This window comes from Myotis yumanensis, unplaced genomic scaffold, assembly GCF_028538775.1.
Source record: "Myotis yumanensis isolate MYYU_CA2020_CCGP unplaced genomic scaffold, mMyoYum1.0.hap1 SCAF_3, whole genome shotgun sequence".
Classification (NCBI taxonomy): domain Eukaryota; kingdom Metazoa; phylum Chordata; class Mammalia; order Chiroptera; family Vespertilionidae; genus Myotis; species Myotis yumanensis.
This window is the reverse complement of record NW_027223754.1, coordinates 20679242-20702219: the sequence shown is the minus strand read 5'-3', so window position 1 is coordinate 20702219 and position 22978 is coordinate 20679242. Positions and strand designations below refer to the sequence as shown.

General features: G+C 41.8%; 1 protein-coding gene across 4 annotated transcripts in view; it reads right to left on the bottom strand.

Annotated features, from left to right (window-relative positions):
* UNC5D (unc-5 netrin receptor D) overlaps window positions 1–22288 on the bottom strand; it is a 530300-nt gene extending 508012 nt beyond the window's left edge. For all 4 annotated transcript variants that reach the window (XM_070408379.1, XM_070408380.1, XM_070408381.1 and 1 more), the window contains exon 1: window positions 22096–22288. In XM_070408379.1, the coding sequence (XP_070264480.1) occupies window positions 22096–22198 (103 nt within the window). In that variant the 5' untranslated portion in view covers window positions 22199–22288. The remainder of the gene's footprint in view (window positions 1–22095) is intronic.
* Window positions 22289–22978: the final 690 nt, after the last annotated feature.

The window sequence follows — 22978 nt, the reverse complement described above, 5'->3', positions numbered from 1 at the left end:
TATTTCCGAGAAGACATAACTATACCTGTCACTCCAAAGGCAAAACTTACCCAGGAATAACACTGCCGAGTTCCTGATGCTTCGGATTGCATTCTCGGGGTCAGTGATTTGGCAAATCAATGCCAAAGAAGGAAACGATCATTGTCTCAATTAAAATCTTGAGAGACACCACTTATTTGTGCCTTAGCTTAGGCTGGGGGAACATGATAAGGATTGTTTCTTCTCCAGTAAGTTAAAAAGGAAAAAAATCAAGTCAATCCCTAGCATCAGATAAAGTCTTCTAATTCTCCACATATGCATCCCTCTCTGCCTTCTCCCCTCCTCACCTCACCCACGTTTTTCCCAGCATCTACACACACAGGCCTGGAGGATATGTCTGATACTTATTTTCATTATATCACTTTAAAAAAAAAAAGATCAGTCAGCTTTTTGCACTCCTCTCTTGTGCTAAAGTTGCTTCTGCCCTTTGAAAATATGAATGCCCTTGAGTGATTTTTATATTTTCAAAGGGTAAAAGTGCTAAAGAGCACTTCTCTATTTCAGGGAGGAGGAAAAGAAGTAAATCAGCCTGCCTCAAGTGTTCACTCGGTAAAGGTAAAAATGAACTACCAGTGTCGGGGGGAGTTGCTACAGCACCTAGATTTATATCTGCAGCCCCTGGAGTCCAGGGCTGGAAAACAAAATGCAAGGCATCAGCGTCTGCTCACATCTTGGTGGTGTCTGTTTCCAGTGGAACCGACTCCTCTCCAAACTACTACTCATGCTGATGCCCATCTAGCAGGTGCGAACTTCCACTCTGGACCGTATGGGAAAGTAGGGAAACCGTGTCCATTCCCTACCCCTCCCATCCTTTCCTGCAGCCAGTCCCCGGTACACCTGCTGGCCCTGTCGGAAGCTTGTCCTCGGTGTGCGGGTCCCCTTTTTTGCAGAAGTCCACAGTTTTGTATTTAAGCCCACAGTCTCAGCTGCTGCTTCTCTCCACTTCCCCGTCCCACTATTGGCAAGAACACTCCAGAAAGCATTGCATTTCAGAACTTAAAACCTCGGAGCAATCCAGCGGTTACCTCTCCTAAGGACATTTGTATTTTTCCTTTCTCCATGGAATACAAAGTTTTGTCTTCTATAAAATGCAGAGTCAGCCCGGGGAAGAGCATTTCCTAGGAGACGGAGTCTTGCTTGCCCTTAACTTATGCTGCCTGGGGTGTCCTCTGACTCCCAGACTTGCCTACTCAGAATCGATCACTCAGCTAGCTTGGTCATCGGTTCCTCTGGGTGAATGCCAACTTCCAAGATTTGGGGGCTCTTGGCTGTGCTTCCAGAGCAGCCTGATCTCTCCCCTGAGTTTCCCAAGGCGCCTTGTAAAGTTTATTCCGGCAGCTCCCTCACTAGACTGTGAGGTCCTTGGTGACAGGGGCAGCAGCTTTTACTTTTAGACCCCAGTTACCACCACAGCCACTCAAACACATGAGTAGTAGTAATAGACAAAAAATTATGTATCAGAATTATTTTAAGTGATTTACGTGTATAATTTACTTAATCCTCACAATACTACTATATTGGAGGTACTATTACATATCCCCTGTTGACAGATAAGGAGAATAAAACACAGGGAGACCACAAAACTGATAAGTGCTAAAAACTCAATTCCAACTCAAATAATCTGATTATAGAGACTGTGTTCTTTACAACTATTCTACAGTGCATCTTTCAAATATATGTATACATTAAATACACCCATTACATGTTTTTGGAAGAATATTTTTAAATATCCAGATCCAACACCTACAATCCATGTGACCCAGGAAAAGTTAAATGCTTGCCAATTTTATTTCCTTCTCTGCACCCCCTTTGAGGACTAAATAGAAAAGGCCCTGATATCTGGCTAGCACTATCATGGATGTGTTAAATATGTGTTAATTCCCCTGCCCAAACAGCCACCAATGAGGTTAATTCTCTTAATGAGTCTCAAGCAATAAAATCCCAGTAACAAATGGAGGTTACTAATTTTACCTGAGGTGATCATTTGACCTATAATTAATATTTCCAACTATTATTTGTACATCGACACATGCACAATCTTTGCCCAAAGCAAGGTCAGTCAGTCACACACCAACTCCATGGCAGAAGGCTTACTGCTGCAATTTTCCTCTGGATGTACACACACGCCCTGAAACCAAGGAACATGCAAGCGAGGGCCCAGTCACCAGCCAGCAGAGTGAGCCTGCCAGAGCCCCAGAGAGCCAGATTCCATCATTTCTGCACTCACTGTTCCAATGGGAAACCAGGGTTGGTGTTCAAGGTCATTTACATATGGAGATAAATTGTAATCTATACACTGCTGATACCAGAGACAAGAGTCAAAGGCAGAACCCAAAAAGATGGATTCAACTCACTTTTGCTTAGGGAACTCCTAACATACCTGGTGACTAAAAAAGGGCTGAGGAAGCTACTTTGGACCCAACTAGAGCTGCGTCTAAAAGGAGTATTATACCCAAAGAATCCTGGACACTTGTGAGAATCTTTGTATCTTTTTTTATAAGGCTGGAAGGCGCCCAGATGTGATATTAAAAAGGAATACAGGTTTTGGAACTAAACTCACCTGTGCTCAAATACTTACTCTCCCACTTAATGGAAGTATGGGCTTAAGAAAGTATATTTGAGTTTTAATTTCCTTATTTATAAAACAGGTAATAATGCCTACCTTGTAGGGTTGTGGTAGGAATTAAAATGTATATATGATCAGCCTCTAACACAGGGGTCCTCAAACTTTTTAAACAGGGGGCCAGTTCACTGTCCCTCAAACCGTTGGAGGGCTGGACTATAGTTTAAAAAAACTATGAACAAATTCCTATGCACACTGCACATATCTTATTTTGAAGTAAAAAAACAAAACGGGAACAAATACAATATTTGTATTTGCATGTGGCCCGCGGGCCGTAGTTTGAGGACCCCTGCTCTAACAGAATGAGTGGCACATAGTAGACATTCACATTTCCATGTATAATTATCCAACAGAGCTCAGCTAACACACAAATATTCATTGCAAGAAGGTAATTCCTCATCCATTCATCTATCCACTTATTCTTTGAATTACTAAAAAGTAGCAAACAACAAATATACAAAAATTCAGAAAACATGAAGTCTCTGTCATTAAGGTGCTTTACGAGAAGACATAGACAAACATTCGACTCCCTACATAGATGACTGCCAGCTACAAAACCCTGATATCATTACATATATACACTCAAAAGGGAAACACTTTTGTAGTGAGAAGTTGAAGAAGCTTTCATTTTGGAGGTGAATACTCTGGCTAGGAGGGATGGTGGTGATGGAGAGATGGATGAATTGAAAACCCAGTAAGTCACAACTTGCCAAAAAATGTGGTCTTCATATTTTTTCTACATCTTACTTCAGATTCATTTTATTAATAAATCGGTGTAAGGAGAAGGTGGAAAGGAGACTTGACAAAGACTAATTAATCTAATTGTCTAAGAAAAATCCATGTAATTGTTTGTTTCTATCCAACTCAAAAAAATACAGAATATAATTTGAGCATATGTAATGATGTCATTGCTCTTGGCTACACAAAGATTTACCACAACGGAGACAGTCTCTGTACAAATAAAAGTAATAAATATTTTAAGTAAATGTATCCCTATTTATCTAAGTCTACAATAGTCAAGAAAGCTCTTATTAGCCAAGGTCTTATTTATTCATTGAGATAAAATCAGTAAAGTAAGTCCTCACTTAACGTCACCCATAAGTTCTGAGACATTAATCAAAACGATGTATAATGAACCCAATTTTAACACAGGCTAATTGATATAAGTAAGAGTTAAGTTCCTAAGGCATCTCATCAACATTATAAGGAAATGAGGCTGAACAGAATACTGTTAATCGAGGATCTAGGATCCACTGTATATGGAAACACACCAGGAATAGGAAAACCATCCTTCAAAGTTGTGTTGGGGGAGTTACAAATAATAAAAACACCTCTGCTCTGAATATCAAAGCAGTAATCCACTCATTGCCATACAAATACTGAGAGGTAAAAAATGATTGGGTGTCTTCTGCGGTTAGCTCAGTGAACACAAAGCACTGCTCTATGCTCTTCTGAGCAGGTTGCTGCCAGTGGCCGCAGGCACTGAAAGGGTGTGTCCAGTAGCTCTGGCCAATTGTTTAAAAATAAACAATACGTGATTTCTTCATACTACCCAAAGCATTGAAGATATATAACAGAGATACTCAGAATCTGCTACCAAGACATAAACATTCCAAAAAGCTAAGAACAGCAGAACTAAAGTGTTTGGTTTAGTACTTGGGAAACTGGTTGGTTGCTCCTCTTTCCCAAAGGTGGGGGAAAAAAGGACCAGCAGAGATCTGCAGACTAACAGAGGCACCATAAGGAACGTGGCTTCTATCTGGAGAACTCCCCTGAGGTGGTTGCTTTTGGATTATCTATTGGCCATTTCTATTTTCTTGAATACTTTCCTATATTTTCAAACTTCTTACAGTGAACACATAATGTTTTTACAATTCAGGGAAAAAACACACACACTTTTATCTCAAAAAGCTGTTTGGGATATACGCAAATAGAAATCCCCTTAGTTGTGCTGATCTAACCATTTAGCCTACGCATGATTTACAGAGTAGAGAAGAGGATGCCAGCTTCCCCAAATCTTGCTGTATGCCCTGCTGGTTCGGTGATTATATCTAAGAGATCCCATGCTACTTCTTCACAATGCTCACTCCAAAGTTGTAATCATCTCATTATGTGTTTTCCAGGGTCATTCATTAGGCTACAAGGTTAATGGTAGCTGGAACCCTCTTATCTCCATTCCTTTTCCTAAAACTATTACCCTTTTTGGACTCTAAATCCAAATACCCAGGACCCTTTAGTACTCTTCTGATTTCACAAATTCCCAACTCTACAGCTCATTCGATTGGAAACCTAGCATGCTTTTTTCTCAGACATGAAACCTTTAAATACATGTACCAATTTCTTTAGCTAATTTAGACTGTGATAGCCGCTAATACTGTGGAAGTATGTTATCATTTCCATGGCTTTTGTATTTTAGTAGGTGGGGGCAGCACAATGAATTCATCCAAACAAATTAACACCTAAATGGTGGAATAACAGAACATATTTATAAGCTCACTTGAAGGTGTTGGTTTTTTGTTTGTTATTTGTATTTAGAATATTGTGGAAACCTAACTTACAGCAAACATACCTCTGTGCTTGGTATTGAGGAGACACAATACAAAAAAAAGTATCTCTGACCTCAAGTGGTAAAAATCAAGAGTGAGAGAAACTTATAAAAAAGCTACAATGTGGTCTGATTGGTGTAGTAACAAAAGTGATGCCAAGGGATGCAAATATCCTATATAATAAAAGTCCAGCAACCAAATGGCAGAATGACTGGAACGACCAGGACAACTGCGGCCCCTCACTCCGGCCGGCCCTGCCCCTGATCCGCCCACATGGGGCGGGCCGACTAGACCCCACCAGTGCACAAATTCATACATCAGGCCTCTAGTATCATTCAATAAGAAGAAAGTAATCTTTAGGAGTGGGGAAGATTCGTGGATTGTGGTCCATAAAAACAATTCTGTTGAACAAGGGGCATGAACAAGGACACAGAGATGTGAGTCAGCACAGTGTACTTGGAAAATGCCCATCATCTGGTTGTGACATGAACATCATTTTTGGCAATGGACTCAACTAAGATAAGGATCTTGCACCTGTCACATATGTGTTCTCTTCACCTGCTTTCCAGTATCATCATATTATTCATACTTCTGGGCAGTGTCTGATAGTTCCGTCCTTTGCCTATGGAATGGATGATGAAAGGTGTTCTGGAATATGCTCAAGAAAAAAAGAGTCAGGGACCCATCAAGCTGTATGATCCTGGGCATTGAACTTAAACTATACCCATCTCAATCATCACAAGTGGGAAAATATAATGTGATCGAATAATTTCCAAGACCCCTTTAATTTCAAATCCCAATGTAGGTCAATGTTTTATCTAATATCTATTAAGTAAAAGGTATCATATTTTGTCCAAGGGTATCAAATCTGAGCAAAACACTATGGCTGCTTTCAAAAATTTACATACAATATGAAGAAAAAGAGAAACAAGCATGGTAAAAATAGCACAAAGGAGCAGGTCTGGGTGAGGGGGGGAAGGGGAGGAAAATGGGGGACATCTGTAATAATGTCAATAATAAAAATAAAATACAGCCGAAGCCAGCTTGGCTCAGTGGATAGAGCATCTGCCTGCAGACTGAGGGGTCCCAGGTTTGATTCCAGTCAAGGGCATGTACCTTGGCTGCAGGCATATCCCCGGTGGGAGATGTGCAGGAGGCAGCTGATCGATGTTTCTCTCTCATCGATGTTTCTAACTCTCTATCTCTCTCCCTTCCTCTCTGTAAAAAATCAATAAAATATATTTAAAAAATAAAATAAATAAAATACATTTTTTAAAAGGTATAAAATCTGCAAGACAAAGGAAATTCAGGGCCTGTTTTGAAGCAGAGGATGGAGTCCAGTTGAGTGGAGGGTACCTGAAAGGGCAATAGAAAATAAACCAGAAAAGTTCGCTGCACTGTTTTGAGAAACAGTTAATGCCAGACAAAACAAATTCCCAGGCATATAGGAAACTCCTACATTACAAAGGTGGCATCGCCGATCGTTAGAGAAAGGAGGGGGATTCCTCAGTAATGGTCCTGGGACAACTGGTTGTTCACATGAAAGAATGAAATTAAATCCCTAACTCAAACTCTTACACACACGGAAAATCTATTCTAGGTGGATTAAAGGTACAAATATGAAAGACCAAATTATAAAATTCAGAAGAAATATTAAATACATTTAATGAGATTTAGGAAGAATTTCCTAAGCACGACACAAAAGAAGTAACCATAAAATGATTGATAACATTGATTACATTAAAATTAAAACTTTAGTTCATGAGAACAAAAATTCAATTTAAGTCACCAGAAAATACCATAAAGTAAAAAAAAAAAAGTAATTCCAATCATACAATAAGGATTAATCCTATATATACATACACATACATATATATCTAAAACTCCTATAATACATAGAAAAAAAGTCTTGAGTAGGTGTTTCATAGAAAATAAATGGCAATAAAATATATGAAAAAATGTTTAACTTCATTAGTAATTAGGGATATGAAAATTAAGCCCATGCAGAGATAATCATATTATATCCACTAAATTAGCAGAAATCTCTAGGCCTGGAAACATCAAATGTTGGCCGATGTGAAGTAATGGAAACTCATATTGCTGGAAAATTTTTGGCATTATCTGGAAAATTTAACATGTTCATGCCCTAGCTGTTGGTAATCTATTCTCAGATAAATGAGAAACACAAAATATTTAATGGAGCTCCTGTTTTATAGAAATACATATGTGTATAATTTAAATCATAAAGAAAAAACAGTATAGTTCTGATGTAACAGCAAACATATACACAAATGTTCCTAGTAGCAATTTTCCTAATAGGAAAAAATCTAAAAACAACTCAAATTTCAGTTACAGTAAGATAAATAAGTCAATTATGGTTTAGTCACACCATTGAATGTTGTAGTTGGAAGAAGTGAACCAAAATTAGGACTTGCAGCCCTGGCTGGTGTTGTTAAGTGGTTAAAGCTTCCACTATGCACTGAAGGGTCCGGGTTTGATTACCATTCAAGAGCAGGTATCTGGGTTGCCAGTGGTTCAATTCTGGCCCCGTCGTCAGATCTCGTGGGGGAGGCAACCAATGGATGTGTCTCTCTCACATGGATGTTTCTCTCTCTCCCTGCCTCCCTTCCATTCTCTCTCTAGGAAAAAAAAAACTTCAGGTGAGCCGAAACCAGTTTGGCTCAGTGGATAGAGCGTAGGCCTGCGGACTCAGGGGTCCTGGGTTCAATTCCGGTCAAGGGCATGTACCTGGGTTGCAGGCACATCCCCAGTAGATGTGCAGGAGGCAGCTGATCTATGTTTCTCTCTCGTCGATGTTTCTAACTCTCTATTCCTCTCCCTTCCTTTCTGTAAAAAATCAATAAAATATATTAAAAAAAAAAAAAAAAAAAAAAAAAACTTCAGGTGAGGATTAACAACAACAACAAACAACAAAAATGCTGCCCCGGCCAATGTGGATCAGTTGGTTGGAGCATCGTCCCATACACCTAAGGGTCACAGGTTTGATTCCTGGTGGGGGCTATGCAAGAGGCAACTGATTGATGTTTCTCTCTCACATCGATGTTTCTATCACTCCCTCTCCCTTCCTCTCTCTAAAAACAAACAAATAACATGCAATAATAACATAGATGAAACAATACCAGGTATAAGACTATGCACACTATAATTTAAATATATCTTTAAAAAATTAAAAGTAAACTATGTTTAAAAGTACATACATATCTGTTTAAACTATTTACAAGGAAATAAGCACGGAATTTGAACGTGATGACTTCCAAAAGAGAACCTGAGCGGTGAGTTCAAGGGAAGCACAGATAAATGTTGATTGTGCTCTACTTCTTAAGTGTGGTGTAAATTCACAGATATCCATTTAAACTTGATGTTTAAACTATATTCATATGCAACAAAATTAATAAATCACCAAATGTTTTACAGCATTTGTCCCTATTTTCACAAATAAGGAACCACCGGGAGTCGTGAACGAACTGGTAGTATTAGAAGAGCTTGCTTTCGGAAGAATTCCTATGCCTCGCTTCCTAAAGTGTCGGAGGTGTACCAGCTGTCCCTGCACACTTCTTCTAGCCACAAGCGTGGTGCTGACTAGGATTTTGCCCTACACTGTAGGAGTAGGTACAAGCCTACATCCTTCAGACACCGAGATCAGTACAAAGATATTAATCCACCCATCAATATGTTCACTTATCGCTTATTGCAGGGCCTAGGAGAGAGTGAATGAGGGGTAAAACAGGAGTCTCCATTTGTGGGCCCTGTGCTTTTTTTCCAGAAGAAAAACATATGGTACAACCTCCAACTCTGTGTTCTTAAAGTCCCCTCCTTTATTATATAATGTTTCTTATATAATCTCATCCCTTCTATTAATTCCTCAGCGCTTCCATCCTAGCAGGAAATGTCTAGCTCCGAAAGGCGGAATGTTCTGAGCCAGCATCTAATTTCACTCACCCACGTCACTTGAGATCCAGCGTGGACCAATAAGGCCTAATGCGGAGGGGAAGGCGATTTGTGAGCAGTCACCTTCACCCTGTACGCTTTTGCTCTGATAGGAAAAGATCTTCTCTAAATCTCCAAAAAAAAAAAAAAAAAAAAAAATCAGTGTCTACAATTTTACACCATCAATGCATTCATTAAGTCAGTGGCTCTCAATCTTGGGTTCTCAAACCGAGAATCACCATAGGAACTTAAGAAAAAAGTCAGTGGGTCCTGCTGGCTGAGATTCTGACTTGATTGTTCTGAGATGCAGGTCCTGGCATCAGCTGACTGAAGACGTTAGAATTACACTGTTTATCTTCCGAATTTAAAGTACAATCATGTGCATTTCTACCAACAGGGGCTGCATTAAACATTTAGTGGTCACCTTTCAATCTACTATGTTTCAAAAAAAAATTGGTTAAATGTTAAATGCATGTTAAACTATAAAATAACAAGTTTTAAAAATATATTTTCTTATTGATTTCAGAAAGGAAGAGGGAGAGATAGAAACATTAATGATGAGGGAATCATGGATTGGCTGCCTACTTCACGCCCCCTACTGGGGATCAAGCCCACAACCCAGGCATGTGCCCTAACCAAGAATCAACCATGATTTCCTGGTTCACACAGGCCAATGCTCAACCACTGAACCACACTGGCCAGGCTGAAATATCAGTTTTTAGCTTTAAAAAAAAAAGCTAATGCTGATACACATTGAAAGCATCTGTCTCTCATTTTCTCACTTAACCCAATATTACAGATGTTTAACTTTCTGCAAGTTCTTTTTAAAAAATGGCTTTGGGTGATAACCAGGGATTTGAAAATTTTAAACCCGACCACATTTCCAGTCTCAAGATCCTTCACTGATAATTGCTAAAAATAACCAAACTCTGAATATTTTGACACCTAATCTCCAAGAATCGGAAGTTTGCAACACCCTCCGCATCTTACACCTCCCCAGCAAGGTGGCTTCAGCATGAATAATCATGATAGAGGCAACAGTGTGTGTAAGTTCCAGCTCAGTTACAGGGAGTGCATTTTGCAACCTCCCATGGCCTTCATGGATGCAGAATTCACTTTAAATTTAAGAACAATAGGGAGTACATGGAAGAAGCATCCAAAACTTTTAAAACCATATCCACTCTCTTTGGTTGCAGATTTACAGCCTTATGGGGGCATTATTGGTATGTTGCGGCCAACACCAAAAAGCTTTCTTCTAAGAAGCACAAGTCAGCGCTTATGTTCCTTAAAATCTGCTCCAGCCAGTGTCCCCTGCATGCCCACCCATGGCGCCATCTCAGTAACACCACCTCCTAACAACAGACCTGGCCACCCATTCAAATTGGAAAGTTTTACCTTCTCACCACAACGTAAACCCAGATGTAAACAGAGAATAATGGAAACTGGAAGTAATTTACTTATCCAGATAAGAATTAGTAGCTGTGTGGTTAAATACCATTCTAAAGTTACTTCCTTGGGTAAGGCAGAAGGTTCCTATTCTAACTCATGGCACTAACATCCCATATTTATTAGCAAATATGAAGTGAATACATTTTTCTATATGTACATCTACTAGTGGGTTCATACTGACCAGTTTTTTTTTTTTACCAAGGATGCAGAAGTTAATTCATTAGAACAAAAGCGTAAGACCTACACTAAATTTCAATACAAATATATAGCATCTATAATATAAACCTCTTTTACAATATTAATTAGCTCTGCTACACTGAACCAATTTGAGTCTCTCAACATTCTGTGATTAAGAACACAGCCAAAGCGGGGGAGGGGGATCTGTCCTATTTCGAAGGCATTTAGAAAAATATAAACGTAAAAGAAAAACAGCCTTGAACAGAAGGGTAATATGATCAATAGTCTTTAGTCTTCTGGTATCTTTTTCTAAACATTTCTTTGTGTCTCCATTGATAACTGTTGTTATTATAGTCCTGAAAAGGAAAGAGGCAGGAAAAATGAGACTGTGAAGACCTGGATTCAAGGGGCCAGCTCTGATAGAAATGACCTCTAAAAACCAAGCAAGTTATGTTGCTTCTTTAGACCTTGGTGGTTCATGTGGAGACATGGGCTTTGGCTTAGAAACTTTAGGGTCCTTTTCAGAAATATAATTTTAAGATTCTTTTTTTAAATATATTTTCTATTGATTTCAGAGAGGAAGGGAGAGGGAGAGAAACATCAATGATGAGAGAGAATCATTGATTGACTGCCTCCTGCACGTGGCCTTGGCCGGAATCGAACCTGAGACCCTTCAGTCCACAGACAGATGCTCTATCCATTGAGCCAAACCAGGTAGGGCAAAATTCTTCTTTACAAATGGGAAACAGAGATACATTCTGTGATCAAATTAGTGTGTATCAATTGGTAAATAAAAGGCTACTTAAATGCTTTCTATTGTCTTCCTTCAGACCCTGCTCCTCCACAAAGCTAGAAAAGCTTTACATGCATAGCTCAAAGTTAAAGAAAATGAGGATTAGCTGATTCCCTGAGCCTTTAAATCTCAACAAAATGTGAAAATGTCATTTGATTTGAGACAAACTGGAAGTCTGAATCTTGTGAGTTATAAGCCTAAGGTTTTGTATTAAAATAATTTGAAAAGACTTCAAATCTGGAAATGTAACATGAAATGTCATATATATGGTTTCTATTAAAAAAGAAAATGTCAATCTAGCATCTGTGGGCCTGGTCACCCACCTAAAGTCACCTAAGCAACGAGCTCAGGCACTGGAGGGATTCCTAACCCCTTGGGTCGGTTTCTACTCATCCCAATTCTTTTGCTATAGCACAAGCATTAGTTTACAATGACTGATTTAAGAGAAACTGACACATAAAATTAAATTTCTCTTATTGTTGGCACATTCTTGAAAATGCTTAAGCCACAGTTACCAGTATCATCTCTGAAGTCACACTAACCTTGACCTGAACATTCCATTTCCAGAGCATTTTTTTCTTGAAGGTTTTGAAACATATTTAAAATGCCAAGAAACGCTTCCCGAAACGATAAAAAAAATTACTGTGAATAAATGGTACTGAAAACAATAGTATCATAAAATGTTAGAGTGGAAAAGAGTTTTAAAAATAATCTAGCCCTAACCGGTTTGGCTCAGTGGATAGAGTGTCGGCCTGCGGACTCAAGGGTCCCAGGTTTGATTCCGGTCAAGGGCATGTGCCTTGGTTGTGGGCACACCCCCAGTAGGGAGTGTGCAGGAGCAGCTGATCGATGTTTCTCTCTCATCGATGTTTCTAACTCTCTGTCCCTCTCCCTCTCTGTAAAAAACAATAAAATATATTTTAAAAAATAATAATAATCTAGTCACTTCTCATCTGAGAAATGAAAAGAACCAGGGGAAAAAGTGACGTATTGAAGGGCACGTAGTCTTGAATTGTCCAGCCCACAGCGATGCTTAACTAAGAAGGGAGTTTTGACTTGAGAAGAGACAGGGAGCAGAGGAGACAAAGAATTGGGGGTTAGATGGGAGATTCGTGGAGAAAGAGAGAAAGGGCAGCGCCTGAATTAACAAGCTGACTTTCAAGTCAAAATTGTATCTACACCTCAAGTTTAAGTGTTATTAATGCCTTTTAAATTAATAGCAGAGAACCTTAATGATATGTTTGTTATAATGATGATATATGACATTCTCCTAATATATAATACATACACACATATCTATGCATTGAAGCACTTAGCACCTTGACAAATATTAATAATTGGCTGTGCAGTGACGGCCTTCTCGGCGGCAGGATGTGGTATGATAGGGCTGTCCTTTCCACATTGCTATCCCAGAGGTCACTGCGCATTTCAACCTGTCCGCTAAACGTGAGAAAATAGCCAATGTGTTGTGATTTTTTTTCTCCAAGGTGAAAAAAAAATGTAATGACAAATTTTTATCCAGCTTTATTTCTTTAAAGCAAACCCCAAACGCTGACATCCCACCCACACACCTCACACTGACTAAACCTGTAAACCTCCTGATTGCTTTTTTTAAGGAGAACAACTTAAGAAATTTCCGGATGAAAGTTGCTGACAATCACTGGAGCTTCTGGTTCCAAGACGGAGGGAGACACAGGGTTGTCTGTTTAGATGCAGGATAGTTGAACTCATTCCAGCTCCTTTCATAAGGCTAGTAACACACATTTCTCTGGCAAAGAATTTTATTTTGGGGGTTTGTATTTTTTCCCTATCTCTTTTAAAAAATAGGTTAGACCATTCATAAAGACACATTGATGAAAATTGTTGTTGGAAGGCCAACTGCATTGTGCCACTACACTGCATTCCAATACAAATTAAGACTTGATAATCTTGTTTTATAACCATACACAGTAAGAAGAAATAAGGCACACTGCATGCAAAATTAATAATAAAGACAAGCCCTAACCGGTTTGGCTCAATGGATAGAGTGTAGGCCTTCGGACTCAAGGGTCCCAGGTTCGATTCCGGTCAAGGGTATATACCTTGGTTGCAGACACATACCCAGTAGGGAGTGTGCAGGAGGCAGCTGATCGATATTTCTAACTCTCTATCCCTCTCCCTTCCTCTCTGTAAAAAATCAATAAAATATATTTTTTTTTAAATAATAATAATAAAGACAAATTATTTGGTAAACTATGCACATTGATGAATTAGTGTTATATTTCTAAAAAGTATTTGGTATCCATAATGGCATCATTAAAAATAAAACTACAGACCTAATTTGTAATTTTACCTACTTTAATGAACATTTTAATTCCTTTTCTTTTTAAGAAAATATTATTGCTTAGCAAGCTCCTCAGAATATTTTACATACCACTATTCCATAGTACGGTATACCATTTTTAATATACTCAAAATCTACTTTCCTCCAATCCCTCCTGACACAGCTCCTACCACCCCTTTTCCCAGATGGGGCTATTTCTGTTTATAACCATGAGAAGCATAACGGCATGTATACCAAGAAGAAAACAGGTATCATTTACAGATGTGTATTTGTTTCTCCTATGCTCAGGCATCCAGAGCCCTATCTAAAATGTAATGTGAGCAGACTATTACATTGTCCAAGTAAGTGTAATCCACCTATCTATAATAATAAAAGCATAATTAGACCGGATGTCCTTCTGGATGACCTCTGGTAGTCAGAGGAAAGCCCGGGTCCCAGGTGCCAGAGGGAAGCTGGTGCCGGCAGCCTGGGGAAGGAAGGCCTACTCTTGCACAGATTTCATGCATGGAGCCTCTAGTTAGGTTAATAAAAGAGAATAACATGGTAAGAAAGTAAAAAAATGCCCAGACACCATTTGGGGACTCAGCGTCCAATCCCCATACTGTTTATTGCTACCTGTCTGCCCTTGGTTGAAAAATCTCTAAACCTCAACGTCATCATCAGGTTGGATGTGAAAATACAACTGTCAATGTACCTTAAAAGTGTCACGTTTCGTGCAAGTGAATTGTTTAAAACAGCAGTCCATGATAGTGTCACATCATATACTTAATCATCTTTCTAGAATAGCAGTCCACCTAGGAATGTAGACTTTACAATATGTTAAGAAAACAAAATGTAAAACCCCTCTAACAGTTATTTAATTTTCTCTAGCAGCTAAATGTTCCTGATGCTTTATCAAAATAATAAATTTTAGAAATGTTAAACTCAGTATTATTTATACCTTAATATAAAAAGGTTAAAATCAAATATATATATTAGCACGTGCTATTGAACAAGCACTACCAGGTACTGAGTAACAGTACATGATGGTAGAGATGACTGTCTTATGACAAAGACCCCAATCACCAGCTCCTACACATGACTATAACAATCCAGCTGCTTGGGGAACATCAAGACCCTGAATGAACACTGCTGTTTGTTTGTTTGTTTGTTTGTTTGTTTTTAACCAACTGGTTTTGTTCTACACTATAACTATAGCCTACTTCTCTCATTATCCTATACTTTAGATCATTTTAAGTGTAGCTCCAGTTAAGAGACACAGTAAAATAAAGGACATTGAAGAGGGCTAATAGTGCCTCTTCTTTAACAAAAATCTTGGGCAAACTGTTCAACTTCTGGAGGACTCAGTTTCCTCTTCATTAGAGGAAATGAGGTAGATGCAGACATAAGTCTTCAACTACTTCAAAATAAAATTCAAGAGTTTTAAAGTATTTCATTTATCTTTACAAATGCTGGAATGAAGACATTATATTGCATCGGAATGGTGCTCCCTGAATGACTATTCGTTTTATGAGTAGTTGTATGTTTGTCTGAGTTAAAACTGACATTGTGTTTGCCTAGTCCTCTGTTGGCATTTTTTAAATAGTCACACATTGAATTAAATTCCACTTCGTACTGGCTTCCAAGTAAAAAACAATATTGAAAATAAAAAACCTGAATGACTATCATCTATGGCTGATGGATGATGTCATCAGGGAGCATGGCAGAAATGCAGAATCTCAGGTTTGCAAAATCAGAATGTGAATGTTAACAAGAGCTGCAGTGACTCAAATGCACATTAACATTTGAAAGGCACTGATTTGTGAGTTTCAAATATTACCAGCTTAGCTTCCTTAACCCATGATCATTTATTTGGTTCCCCTCCTCTCCCAGTAGATTTTATTAAATTAAATTCAAATAAAAATGATAGTTTCTAAATAAGTACTGTTGCAAGCAGAAGCCACCAATCACTCTCAAACAACTCTAAACAACATGCTACCAATGTATTTAGAGGCAAATCTGCTCATTCAATATTTAGTAAGTAAACTTGCTTTTATAGTAAGTTATCAAAATTTATGAATGATATTAAACATAGTTATCCCACTACTGCTTGGGTTCTTGAAGCAGTCAGAAGGATTTCTTCACTTTGGTTTCTTGAATCTCCTGCTTCCCATGCCTGCCTGCCAGTCAACTTCTGGAATGTCTGCAATGTCATTTTCCCTTCGACTTACCTGATTGAGAAATCACATTTTCAATTTGGGTAACAACAAAACATTTGTAAGTCTTTCCTTAGTCAGGTTGCACTTGTCTTGGTGATATTTTCCCACATAATTCCTCCTAATCTTACAGGGCTGGGTTCCAAAGGGATCCATGTGCCAATGTCTCCCTCCGGGGCGGAAGTCTCTTTTGCACTTTATGAACCAGAAATGTGGGAGCAAATAGGCAATGTCTGCATTGAGTGGAGCTGCACTGACCTCACTTGAAAGACAGCTTTCGGCTTTGCATTTCCCTTATTTATGAAGGAAACCGTCAGAGGAACTGGTCATATAGGAAGAATACAGCCTTCACCTTACTCTTGTCTTCTTGGAAACAATCTTAGGAAGTAATTTATGTCCTGTAGCCGTCTGATGTCTAAGAGAAGCCTAACACACGCTTATCATTTTTACTTTAGCCACATAAACAAAACTGTAATATTTCTGCCCTCCATTTTTAGTTCAGTGTAGAAGGGGGAGGGTAGGATGGGAGGGTTAAGGACACAATATGCTGTACACACCATACCACACACAAACCCACTTTCCAAAGAAATACTCCAAAAGCACAACAGAGTTTGCAATAGATTTCTAACGCCATCCAAACTGAACACATTAACACCCGCCTAATTCTGACAATTATCTACACACGGCATGTGTATGCGCACAATAAGGCCATACGATGCAATGTGGCACAAACAATTAGAAGTTCTTTTCAAAGTGGAAATGCAAAATAGAATGAATATCTATTTTCTATAAATGAATCCAGCCATCTGCCTTGCGAGAGCAGCAGCAGGAGTACCCAAAACAGCAGAAACAGCAGCCTCTGGTGTTAACAATCTATTCTCAAATCTCATGCTCCACATTTTGCCAGCAAACAAGGCTAAAAATATAAGACATACAACAAATAGTCTCTTGGGATCTGCCATTCCATGGATGGTGTATTCAATCAGAGTAATATTTTTTGTTGAAATTCAAAATTGACAAAAAAGAAAAAAAAGAAAAAAAGCAAGCTATCATATTAGACACGGGCGTTCGGAATGTTAAGCGTGAATCCAATCCCAAAGTATATTAAGCTGAATGGTGAGAGGGTGGTTGTTTTCACACAACATAAATCTCTGAGATTTATCTGAATATATTTATAGATTTATTTAAGCTACTCTAAACTCCTCTACAGCGCTCACAGTTATAGAGATGTAATTTTAGTACTCTGTCACCAGAATATCAGGGGCATTTTCTTTTCGGCGGAGTTTAGAAAATTGGCATTGCTGTAGACTCGAGGGCTGGACTACGTCGGTTCAAATCCAGGCTCCTCCATATACTAACTCCATGGTCTTGAGCAAGTTATTTAACCTTTGTGTGCCCTTCTTTTCCTACCTTAGAAAGGAGAAACTAATATTATCTCATAGACTTAAGACCTAAATGAGTTCAGATGTGTAAAGCTTTTAGAATAATCAATTAGAGACACTACAGGGAGCAATTACTATGATTCTTTCATAATCAAACAAGGTTGCAAAAATGCTTTCTCGTAAAAATTAAGCATAATCTAAAAAGTGGTAGCAGACGACGGCCGTTCTCATGTCAACGTTGGCCAGGTAGCCAGTGAAGGGGTGACCAGATAGGTGCCTTTATCTGGAGTGCACAGTCAAGAACGACAGAGGAAAGTTTCCATCACGCTGTCAGTTCATGAAGGCATCGGGATAAGGAGGACAGAAGAGAAGACAATGACAGGGCTGGTCAAGTAGCACTGTTTGTAGAACAGTCAGAATTAACGGTAAAGGTGTAATCAGAAGCAGGGCACATCTGGCCTTTCTGTGAACAGATGTGCCTGTCCACTAAAAGGACACCTGCATCACCACTGCCACCACCTTCCTTTCTCTGTACACCTGTCTTTGGATTATATTTTAATGCATGGGATCTGGGTCTCCAGCCCCTGTATTAAAACAGGAAGAAGAAAAGTCGAAGGGAAACGTGTCAAATATTCCCCATCTCCTGATAAACCAGTTTTTTAAATATTTTTTCTTTATTGATTAAGGTATTATATATGTGTCCTTACCACCCCATTACCCCCTCACACTCCCCCCACTCATGCCCTCACCCCCCTGTTGTCTGTGTCCATTGGATAAACCAATTTCTTGATAAACCTTCAAAGTTGGCACCATGCTAAGTTGAATACTATATTTTGTAGGAGGAGGACAATAAAACACAAGTTTACAAGTCAGTGAAGAGATAGAAAAGTGTGTCCCTAACTGATAAGACAGCAAGGTCTAGAGGACCTCACATATTGAGTGAGAAGGTCCAGAGGGAACTGCCGGAGCATTCGTGGGGCTCCCTGGGTTTTCCTACCCTATTGGTACCCCTTGAAGAACCACAGACCCACAGATGGGCCATTCAAATCATGAGGAAGGATGGAGGGGGCATTACTCTTTGTCATAGTCAAGACCATGGGAAAGTGTGACAAGTGCTGCCGCTATAGAGCCAGGGCACAACACTGAGACACTTCAGAGCAGAACACTCTGTCGGGTAGGAAAATATGGTCCTGTCCACCCCCCCTTCACCCCCAGTCTGCTCAAGGTAAGAGCACAACCCAAGAGTCAGAAAAAGACACGCCTGGCAGGAAATTGAGAGAAAAGACTCTTTTCTTGGAGCCCTATAGAAGGACAGTTTTTTGAGGAAAGGGAACGGAATGAGGAACAGAGGTGGGGGTGAGTCGGGATATGCTAATAACATTCATAAAGGAGAAAATGACTATAGATTTAATACTGCATGAACTAGGTAGATAAGGAGATTTAAGCATGCACATACCATATGACCCTATTATGCCTATAAAATAAGCGTGTGCTTCTCCTGCCCTTAATGCTTTACTACAGTTACTGTAAGGAAAATTTCATTGTCCAGGAAAAATTTTAAAGCAAGGAATTGTGCAAAAGCTCAATCTGTCTAATATTATCTTCCTCCCTGCCTTCATTTTTTAAAATATATTTTTATTGATTTCAGAGAGGAAGGGGGAGAGAGATAGAAACATCAATGATGAGAGAGAATCATTGATCGGTTGCCTCTTGCACGTCCCACACTGGGGAACCAGCCCACAACCCAGGCATGTGCCCTGACCTGGAATTGAACCATGACCTCCTGGTGCAGAGGTCGATGCTCAACCACTGAGCCACGCCGGTAGACTAGAACATCTGATGTACAGTAACTAACACAGGACCCCAACCTGAGCAAAAGCAGTACTCCTTGTTGCAAAGAACAGAAACCAATCAGTATGACAACATGGTATGGATTCAATTAGCACTTGGCAGGTCACGAATAACTTTTAAACAACCTTCTTTTAAGTTGGAAAGTGTTGAAATATACAGTAAACGTGGCACCAAAGTGCCTTCCTCATAGCATGCCACCAGTCGGGGAACATAAATCCAAAGAGGCAAGTCTTGCTTACAAGGGAGGGAAACAGAACCTTGCTATTTGGGCCACTACTGGTTTCTGCAGACACTCCCTTGCCTCAAGCATCTTCCTCTCTCATTATATTCAGAGCCTATCATCAGAAATTCCCCTCTGAGCTTCGGAGGGTTTTACATTAAATGTGGGCTAGGAAAGGGAAAAAGAAAAAGGGGGGGGGGGGGCGTGGGCAATGGTGCAATCATGAAAACAAATAAATGATGAATAATTGTAAGGAGAATGCTGCTTAATTGTTAAACATTCTTACATCCTTGAAGCAAATGGCATAATTCTATCAATCCTGTTAAGTAGAAAAGGCAGACTATCTTGGTTCAAATCCCAGGAAAAGGCTTGCAGAAGAAAAAACTAAATAAATAAGAAGAACCTGGGGCCAACCAGAAACAGCCTGGGGAGACTCCTGGGCCAGCACGCCACAGAGCGCACCTGCCCTTGCTTTCACCGAATGGCCACCTCCCTGGGCTGGGAGAACTTAAGTAGCATTAAAACACCCGTGCGTTCTGAGAACTCCAATTGTGCCCACCTGTCCAAAGCCAGGTACACGTGGCCTCACAGGTTCCACAGCCTGCTGACTGAAGAATCTCTGACAGATGCTAAGGGTAATGGACTTCATGCCCCAGGAAGTAAAATATTACAAGGGAAATATTAGTCAGATTTAGTGCTTCCACTCCATGTGTCTCGCACATTACTACGATCCATGTAACACATTTATGGTAAATAAGCCTGCAGAGTGTACAGTATGTTTTCCAGGAGACCTTTAAAGAACAGCTTGCAGACAAGAGGTGCTAGCCTTAGTTTCACAGCCAGCAAAACTCGATCCAAGAGGCTTCTGGCAGGCCCCCTCTTCTCGTTTGGGGCTGGCTTCAAGACAGCTCCACCAACCAAAGTCTAAGGGGTCAGGACTCAGAGTCAGTCACTGTTAGGTATTGGTAACTCATACATTTAGGTCAACATCCAGAAGAGAAAAGGCTGGCTTTTCCCATCACAGTAGTATATTGACAACAACTCTGAGCTGACTTTGCAAGGAGGCTTCTCAGTAGTAAATGAAATGGCTGAAGCTTGTGCTTCTTCCAGCAAGGAAAAGAGAACCATGCCTGCTCACCGGCCCCCAGTGTGTGCAATCACTGAGGCGCGTTTGTAACCCTTTCCTGCTTTTTAAAAAGCCTGCTCCATTAGGAAAAAGAAAGAAAAAAAAAACTTTTCAGGAAATGAAATGCAAATAGTCACTGAACAGGATCATAAAACGGAAAGCCTCGACCTACTTTTAAAAAACAATTCCTTATTCCAGACAGCACGGCTGCTTTTAACAAGCCGTTAGCTTTTATAAAAATGAGAGTATGTTGGTTCTTTTGTGATCGTCCTCGATCCTTCCCACCCCTTTCTGTCTCGCGGCCACTAGAGTATGTCCAGGATGGCCAGCAGAACAGGGGGGAGGTCAACACATCAGTTCCATCTCTCACCAGACCAGCGTTAGGGACATCATTTAATGCAATTACATATTCTAAGCCTAATGGATGCCACTCGGGAAAGGGAAAGGAAGAGAAGGGCGGGAAGGCGAAGCTTCTGAATTGTTTCAAAGGTAAAGCCACAATACTCAAGCTCTGTGCAGAATGCCTCTGATCAGCTTCAAAACAAGTCCGCGGGATTTGTCCCTAAGTTCATGCTCCCTGTCCTCGCTCAAGGTGGAGCCGAAACCAGTTGTACAATTTCACTCTGCTGGAGTCCGGAGGATGCAGGAAAATGGGGTCTACGTTTTTAAGTCGGAAAAGGCAGCGGACTCCCTGCTGCTCCGTGGGGCCCCGCGCTCGCGAGCTCCCGAGCCGGGCTAGGCACACGGTAGGGAGGACGCGCCGGCGAGCGGCCTCGGGCCAACCGCTTCTCGGCGCTCTGCACTGCGGGCGCAGTTACACGCGGGTGGTGCGCACAGCTCTCCCAGCTCCCGCACCCACGCAGCCTCCTCAAACCAGAGCCCAGGGCCACCTAAGACCGCGGGCTAGTGTCGCCCGAGGGGTGTCAAGCTTAGCGGACTTCAGCCCTGGTGCTACTCGCGGAAGGGAAAAGGTGCCCTCTCCAAGCCCACCCCACTGAGACTCCCGTCACCAGACCCCTCTTCCCAGGAACTCTTGGACACCACGATGGGCGCCCACCCAGGAGCGATCTGGCTTTGGAAGGAAGTGGAGAAAACGGGGGACAGCGAGATTGGAGGCAAAGAGGTGGCTACTCCAGTCTGCAGCAATTGGGGAGGGCTTGGGAAATGGAGCGAGGCAGGAGAGTAAAGGGTAAGGGACCCGTGACAGCAACCTGTAGGATTACTCCTGGTCGCAAACTTGGGGTGGGAAGCAGCGGTCCCCTCTGAGGTCCTCCGCCCGATTCCCACCCAGCTGGGCTCGGTGCGCGCGGAGGTGCGGGGCTCAACTTGGGAAGCCAGCGCCGTAGGTGCGGGTCCCACTCGGTCTTGCCCGCGCCCTCTCGCCTCGCCCCCAGCCCCGCCGCCCGCTCTGCCCAGCGCTTACCTCGGGCAGCCGCAGCCCCCGCCGCCCAGAAGCAGAGCCCCAGCCACGGGAGCCACCGGCGCGCTCCTCCCGCGCCCCCTCCTGCGGCGGCCGCTCTCCCCATGATGTTCGCCCGGTTGTCGAGAACGGTTCCTCGTCCACGCCCGGGAGCCCGGAGTCGCACGGCGAGCCCGGGGCTGAGCGAGCAGGTCCCGAGGGTCTTGAGCGAGTGACTGCTCCACGGCCGCTCCCTACAGCAGCCGGGCAGGGCGCACCGAGACGCCGCTGGCCGCACACCCAGAGTAAGAGCGCGCCCCCATGGCCTCCCACGGCGGGGCCGCCGCGGCCGCTGCCGGAGTCGCTGGCCGTGCCCGCCGCTGCCGGGTCGGGGACTACCGAGTGCAGAAACGAGTCCGCATCGCTAATGAGACCCCCGCGGCCGCCCCGTCTCCGCCCCTCCGAGCGGCAGCCAATGAGCCGGGCCGGGGCGGGGCGGCGAGAGGGGCGGCGGCTGGCGGCCGCGCGGGGCGGGAGGCGCAGGTGAGCCCCGCGGCGACCGCGCGCGCCCCCGGGTTTCTCCACGCTCCGCCAAAGAAACCCGCTCCGGAACCGGGTCCAGACTCGGGCTCGCGGATACCGGCCCGAGCCTCAGGATGTGAGCCCAGCTGGCGGGCCTCTCGGCGGCGACCCCGGCGCCGAAAGATGTGGCCGCCACGGCAGCCGCACTCACAAGCTGCTGCTTCCGCGGAAACTCTGTTTGGTTCAACTTTGAGCCTTTCACAGACGTGCCTCTCCTTCCATTTTTTAGCAGCAGATCAGATATCACTCCTGAAAAACTCAAAGGAAAAGAACAAGACTTTAAATGCCAAGGTGGGAAAAACACACTAGAATAAAGCCATTGTTC